The sequence below is a fragment of the Poecilia latipinna genome, unplaced genomic scaffold, assembly GCF_001443285.1.
Source record: "Poecilia latipinna isolate Pla-1442-1.1 unplaced genomic scaffold, P_latipinna-1.0 Scaffold639, whole genome shotgun sequence".
NCBI classification, from domain to species: domain Eukaryota; kingdom Metazoa; phylum Chordata; class Actinopteri; order Cyprinodontiformes; family Poeciliidae; genus Poecilia; species Poecilia latipinna.
Genome location: NW_015113255.1, coordinates 145,723 through 152,425, shown reverse-complemented (window position 1 = coordinate 152,425; position 6,703 = coordinate 145,723). Strand labels below are relative to the sequence as shown.

General features: G+C 39.7%; 2 protein-coding genes across 2 annotated transcripts in view; one reads left to right on the top strand and one right to left on the bottom strand.

Moving 5' to 3' along the window:
- The window catches only part of zdhhc3a (zinc finger DHHC-type palmitoyltransferase 3a), a 31,017-nt gene extending 27,494 nt beyond the window's left edge, over positions 1 to 3,523 (top strand). Inside the window, exon 7 of the mRNA XM_015043564.1 lies at positions 1,817 to 3,523. Within this exon, the coding sequence (XP_014899050.1) occupies positions 1,817 to 2,032 (216 nt within the window). The 3' untranslated portion in view covers positions 2,033 to 3,523. The remainder of the gene's footprint in view (positions 1 to 1,816) is intronic.
- Positions 3,524 to 3,651: 128 nt separating this feature from the next.
- On the bottom strand, positions 3,652 to 6,347 carry LOC106954233 (transmembrane protein 42). Its single transcript, XM_015043569.1, has 3 exons — positions 6,109 to 6,347; positions 5,119 to 5,265; positions 3,652 to 5,033 (listed from the first exon to the last, which is right to left on the bottom strand). The coding sequence occupies exons 1-3, from the start codon at positions 6,268 to 6,270 to the stop codon at positions 4,890 to 4,892; spliced, it is 453 nt and encodes a 150-aa protein (XP_014899055.1). The 5' UTR covers positions 6,271 to 6,347; the 3' UTR covers positions 3,652 to 4,889.
- Positions 6,348 to 6,703: the final 356 nt, after the last annotated feature.

Sequence of the window (6,703 nt, the reverse complement as noted above, 5' to 3'; positions counted from 1 at the left end):
CCTTTCCTTTTTTTTTTGCCCCCAGACCCCCCCCCCCCACACGGCCCCTTGTTTTTCCCCCCTCCCCTTTTTTTTTTTTTTTTTTTTTTTTTTTTTCCCTCCTCATTCTTTGTCTTTTAATCTGCCTCTCTCCTATGCAGTGTCCTCTCCACACTCATGCATTCTGCTTTGGTTGATAACTCACTCTGCCCAAAGCTTTCTGAGGCAGACTTTAGAACCGTGACGGAGGTAAGCTGAGGAGGAGCTCGTCGCTGAAGTCGTCCCGTCGAGCTTAGCGCGCCTCTAGCATGCAGGTTTCAGTCATGGCAGGCCCAATGAGTCTCGGTTCCTCTTTGTTTTACGTTCAACCAAACAAATGGGAATGAATGAGTGAGCTTAGTGAGGAAAATATTGCATGTCTCATTTTGATTAGTTTTTATTATTTGTGGAGTTGTTTTTTTTTTCTTATTTGCAAGCTTTCTTGTTTTTTTTTCTTTTCTTTTTTTTTTTTGCTGTTTCATTTCTCATACAGAATGTGTTGTAGTCCACTGTTGGCAGAGGCGCTGCTGTTTCTACTGGCCATCAAGTTAAAACACCAGTTTACCCACAAGGTTCCTACGTCGTCTGGAAATGCTTGGAATTACATTTTTACAAGTTTTTATTAATGTGGGGAAAAAGTAGTGGGGGGGGGGAGTTTATAATGTATTACTTTGATCAAAACTAACAACTTATCGCTCATCTCCACTGCCGGGTCATCCAGTCTTTGACAGGAATGAGCTGATCCTGGGATAATTCATGGCTTCAGTGTGTATTCTAATGGTTTGGAAAATGAAACGAAACTGTGGAAGCACATATTTTGTGGATCTGGACTTGGAAAATGCCAAACGCATATTTCATACATTTCCACTGAGTAGGAACATTATGATAGTGGTCACTAAATGTTCCCATTAAAGCTGCAGTATGTAACATTTTTCTTGCATATCTGTTAAAACATTATAACACGAGACAATCTGTGAAAAAAATCCAGTTCATCTACGTTTGTAGTCCTACTGCCATGTAGGACTACACCTCCAGTCAGAAACAACCAATCAGAGCCAGGAGGAGGGTCTTAGCATTGTCAGTCATGCTCATGTACTTGCTACTCACCGTGCTAATGGCAGAGAAACAACTTAATCTTCCAGGAAAACTGTTTATCCACCATCATCGGTGGCTATGCTAACTTGCCTTAGCATTCACAACAGACTCTGTGGGAGGAGCTGTAGCCCCTCCTCATGGCTCTGATTGGTTGTTTTTCACTGAGCAGTGTATTTCTGCAGATGGCTGTCAGACTGTAAGGAGGAGCTTTATTTTTGTCAGATTCTCATGTCATGCTGTCAGGACATGGTGACAGTTGAAACAAATATATGAAAAACATAAAAAGTTACATACTGCGTCTTTAAGAACTTCTTGTAGAATTATTATAGTGCAAAAAACACAAGTGGTGTTGATTGTTCCATTTTATTGGTCTAGGAAGGTTAAAAGCTTTCAGGAGACATTAAAAAAAAACTGTCCCATGACTTCATCTGGCATCATCCTGATCTGGTTAAAAGGTCAGTGTAGAAATATTGCCAAGCGCTCAACTACATAACAAAGATATTGCAATCTTGTCAGATTTTCTGGCCAGTACAAACAGGAGAAATGATTTGCAGAACATTTTTGTCCTTTTTTTTTTTCTTTCTTCTTTTAAAGACCTTGAATGCTCCAGCTGTGTCTGCACCGTCGTCAGTCGTGAAGCAGTAAGGTTTGTGTATGTGAGAGATATGGTGCGTGCACATGCTCACTGTGGTGTCGTCCTCAGGGAATCGAGCGTCTGAAGGGGGAGACGGGGAGGTGGGGCAAAGTGCCCTGCTGGGAGGCCATGCAGACAGCGTTCGGGGGCCGGCCCTCCCCGTCCTGGTTCAGCCCCTTCACAGGCCTCAGCTGTCAGAATCGGCCTGTGGATCACGTCCCCATCCCACAGGGGGACATCATTGAGCAGGACGTCATAGAGATACCACTCACACCTACTTCATGACGACCAAGGCTTAGACAAGGGACTGCTGTTTTGTTTTTGGGTTTTTTTTAAAAATTGAAATACGATATTGTCTAGAATATGAACTTATTTTATGTGTTTTTGATTGAACGCGTTTTCCCTGTAATGGTGTTGGGAGGCTGTGCTGCTAAAGCAGAAATATTTTTTTACTTAGGGGGATAAGGGCTTGTTTTCGAACAGAGTGGTGTACTTATGAGCAGTCACTATCCTACCCCTGCAATCTGAGATTCCAACATTATTAAGGATTTTTCTGGTGGTTGAGTCAGTCATAGGTAATCAGAACTTCACTACAAAAATACAGAATCTGGTTTGGTCTGCTTTCTAGTGCAAATATGTCAACAGACTTGAAATTTGATTTAAAAAAAAAACTTACAAGTAACTTTTCATCAATATTAAGGAATTATTTACTTAAACAAGCTCATATCTTACTGAAGAAGTACTGGATCCATTGGCAGATTTTTTTTTCACTTTTAACATCGGAAAAATATCTTATAAGTTAAATAATTTGCTGGTGGAACAGGGAAAACTGAGCGAGCGAAGCATCTGAGACATGAAGTTAATGTTGGAGAGCGAACAGAAATGATTTTTAACAGAGCGCACATAAATGGACAGCATGCCGGACTGTTGGCGGCGCTTCACCAGAACAAATCTGCTCGATTAATCTGGAAACTGATTTCTTAGCTTGCTCAGACCAAAGAAATTGACCCAAATTACTACAAACCAAGTGTTTTCCTCAAGCATCAATCTTAAAGGAGTTGTAATCATACTGCTAAATAACAGCAGATCCCTGTAATCTACTGGTCTGTAAGTTATTTCTAAAATAAGACAAAGAAGCCACAGGCCTGAACAGTTTATCATGTGCCTTATTCTTAATTATGACTAATTAATCTGAGTGGATTCACTTTAGCATCTGATCTCTGTTCGTTGGAGTGTCTTCTGTTTATGAAATGTTGGAAACATACCTGGAACTGATTGGTTACATGTTAACTGGTGAATGGGTGCTGAATACTATGGGACTATGCATAATGTTTACAGTCCTTTATTGTTTTGTTGTGTGATTTTATTTTTAATGGATATATACAAATATTTATATTTTCTGTTCATAAAACTGCTTTTTATGACTTTAATAAAATTAATTATTACAAAAAAACTCAGCTGCTTCTTCAGACAAACTTGCATTTTGGAAAAAAAAATTAAGTATAAAACACGTTTGAACTTAAAAGAAAAATGTTTCTGTCTGATCAACAGTTTATCTTTTTTACTCAGTGCAAGGGTTAAGAACAGTCTGGTTATTTAATACCTACAGGTCTAAATGAGGGACATTTATTGATCCTTTGTGATTTTGGCATGTCTTCCACAGTGCTATGCATAAACCCTCCACAAGGTGGAGTGAAAACATGAACAAAGCAAGCATTGATCATTTTTGTAGAGCTTTTTCATACCTAAACAAAATAAACTAATACTTGAACTTTTTGTGAATTGTATTTTTTCTGTTTTCTTCCCAAAGCGTGGATTAAACCGGTTTCTAAAGCCAAGAATGAGGCAAACCTATTCCTACAGGAACAAGTTAAACTGTTCAGAAAAAACTCACCACAAGCTAATAATAGAACCAAAGTATGAATTTATTTTTATTCAAAATGATTTAATATTTACAAGTATTCACTGATTAGAGATATCAGCCACAACCTGACAAGTCCAAGTCAACAAGAAATATAATCTAATTTTACTGATCAGGACTTAAAGGGCTTTTACAAGTGACTGGTAACTTATCAGTCACCCAGCTCAAGCTCTATAACCTTGTTTCCACTGAGCTGTAGAACACGGGTCGGAACAGTTCTGTACGACATTTTGCCTATTTCTACTGTAACAGTCAATGGAAACCACCAGCAACCCTCCCAACCCCACTAAGGGACAAGGGTGTAAAGAAAATGAATGAATGGACGGACGGACAGTCAATGGACAGTCAATAGAAAGTCATATAGACCTAGAGCCTTCCGTTCAGGTCTGTGGGTCTTCAGACAACGGTACGGAGCTAACTAGCATCATACAACACAGTCCATTGATTGGGGAACAGAAAGACATCAATCCTTGTCTCACTAATCCATGAGACATACACTAGCATGTCTCATGCTAGAGACTAGAGACAATCCTTACATGTGAAGCTGATCTTATCAACCTCAGAAGGTCTAAAAATCAATCACTGTCCTCTTCTGATCTGCTATGAGATGTTTGACTGACAGACCCTCCCACCAGGTCATGTCTGCATGTTTGCAGTTAATATTCACTCCACTGTTACTAACTCAGTGACTTTCTTGCTATATTTAACAACATTTCAGACAAAAAAAAACTTGGTATCGACCAAAATCAAAATCAGCAGGTCAGGCTTTTAAAAGACCAGTAATTGGTGATCGTACAGAAAACTGCAGTGAACTCCAACTTACAACTTTTGAGTTAAAATAGAAGCACATCTAAGTCTCTTATGGCAAAACTACAAACATCTTTCTTGTGGGACAACATGAGAACATCAAAAGACATTAGGCGCATAGGTTTAACCTCGCCTGTCTAGTGAGAGTCCAACTGGCGGTTTAAACGTTCCCTGAATACAGCAGGACTGTGCCGTACTGTACAGCTCAGTCCAAACAAGGGATAAGACATGACAGGCTTGCTTTTGGGGCCCACTGCAGTCACTGGTACCAGTCAGCCTCTTGGAAAACAAGTCTTCTAAAAACCACTGAAAACCAATTCTAGATGTTGAATGTTTGGTTTGCCTCGCTTTGTCCAACAATATGTGCAATTTAAAGTGCAGTGAGAAGTTCGACAAACGTCTCTCCCTGATCCATCACTTGTCCTTTTTCTCGGCTTCTTGTGGGGATGTGTGAGGAGTCCCACTGTGCAGCACCAGCAGTCCACACAGAGTGAGAGAGATGCCTGTCCACCAGAGGGTGCTGTGAGTCTCACCAAAGATGAGTCTCCCAATGACAGCCTGAACACACCAACGGGATGCAACAAGAATGTGAAGGTTTTCCAAACAGAAACTTTGAGGCTATGAGCTTCTGGCTAACACTTACAGAGGAGATGAAGTTGGAGGCGGTGGTGGTGACTGTGACCCCTGCTGAAGAAGAGCCGTGACGGAGAGCTTTGGAGAACATCGTCCACATTAGAGTGTTACAACTGAGTAGCAGGACTCCACACAACAGCCGAAGAGGAACATGGAGCTGAGAACAGAGACACTGTTAGCTATGTATGTAGAGTCTTACTTAGAATCACAGGTCAAATTAATTAAAGACAGTTTTTTATATACGGTTTATTCTTTTTGAAACCTTTACACTGTAAAAATTGAGAAGTGGGTGATTTTACTGTAGTTGAGCTGTCTGAAACAAACTGGATAGATTCCAATTTGAAAACTGCAGTACTTTGACTAAATTATTCCGAAATGAAGAGGAACTCTTAACTACATAACGCCAACAAAATGAAAATTAGAATTAACATTTATGTATTTAAAAAATATATTTTTAATACAGAAATATAAGTATGCTTTTTTATATATAAAATGACTGCATCAATGCGAAATGGAATGGAGGGAATCCGCATGTGGGACTACTAAGGTGTTAAAGAAGCTGTCTCATCTTCCTCTGATACGCCATAAATCCTCTGTGCTTTACCTGAAGGAAGCAGTTCTCTGTTGCTTGTACATCTTTTTCCATCCAGTTATTTTTGTAATAATTGTTTTCTGCGCTCTGAACAGCTTCCCCAGCAACATTTCCCTTCTTTGTAGATTGTCAGTGGTCGGTTGCCATAATGCTACGTTAACATCGAAATTTTCAGAAAATTTTAATTTTGCGTTTTCATACGCCATAAGTAAAAACGTTGAGATATTACTATAACTTTCTTTTTTTTTGTATCGAATAACTGAAATAATATTCTAATTTCATTTGGATAAAACTGTAGATAAAATGTTTGACAAATGTAAAGATGTATGCCGCAACTTCAACCTCGTCACACTGGAACAACCAGTTTTATTCAACTAAAGAACCCGGAAGGTTTAAAAAAGCTGTTACCCAGTCACACCGTGTGGCTCCGCCGGAACCCTGCGTCCAGCCGCTCAGGCCGGACTCACACATCTCCCTCAGGTAGTCTGCACCGAGGGTTAGCTTCGCAGACAGAGAACCAGCAGCGGCCAGAAAGCCCGCTGACAGCGCGTAAACAGAGCTGGAATCCATCTTTGAAATAAGCCGACAGATGAATACGGCAGCGCGCGCTGGACAGTTTCACAATAAAAGCATGCCTACAGATTGTCTTTTTGAGACTGTGTATGACGGCGGAGCAGTATGGAAAACCAAAAGTGCCACAGAATGTCACTTTTACCACGTGACTGGGCAAAATGTCACGCAAAAAACTTTCAATAGAGCTCTTCATGATACCCAGAAACATATGATATGAAACAGAGACCACACACACTCTTTGCAACTTATGGAGTCCTATCTGTTTTAAGGAGACATCAACAATTTAACCAAGGACAAAAAGATAATACATAAACTTGTCAAACTTGGAAAGCCAATAGTTAGATTACAGTTTATCAGTATTAATGGATTAGATTTACTACACACAAAAAATCCAACATTTTTTTAAGACTACATTTAACAAAAAGCAATT

What these genes read in the sequence shown, in the direction of transcription:
- LOC106954233 (XM_015043569.1), bottom strand. Translation starts at nt 6,270, where the DNA reads ATGGATTCCAGCTCTGTTTACGCGCTGTCAGCGGGCTTTCTGGCCGCT. An exon ending in GAGCCACACGGTGTGACTGG is followed by an intron (nt 5,266 to 6,108) that starts GTAACAGCTTTT and finishes CTCTGTTCTCAG; the next exon opens with CTCCATGTTCCTCTTCGGCT. An exon ending in CCTCCAACTTCATCTCCTCT is followed by an intron (nt 5,034 to 5,118) that starts GTAAGTGTTAGC and finishes TGGTGTGTTCAG; the next exon opens with GCTGTCATTGGGAGACTCAT.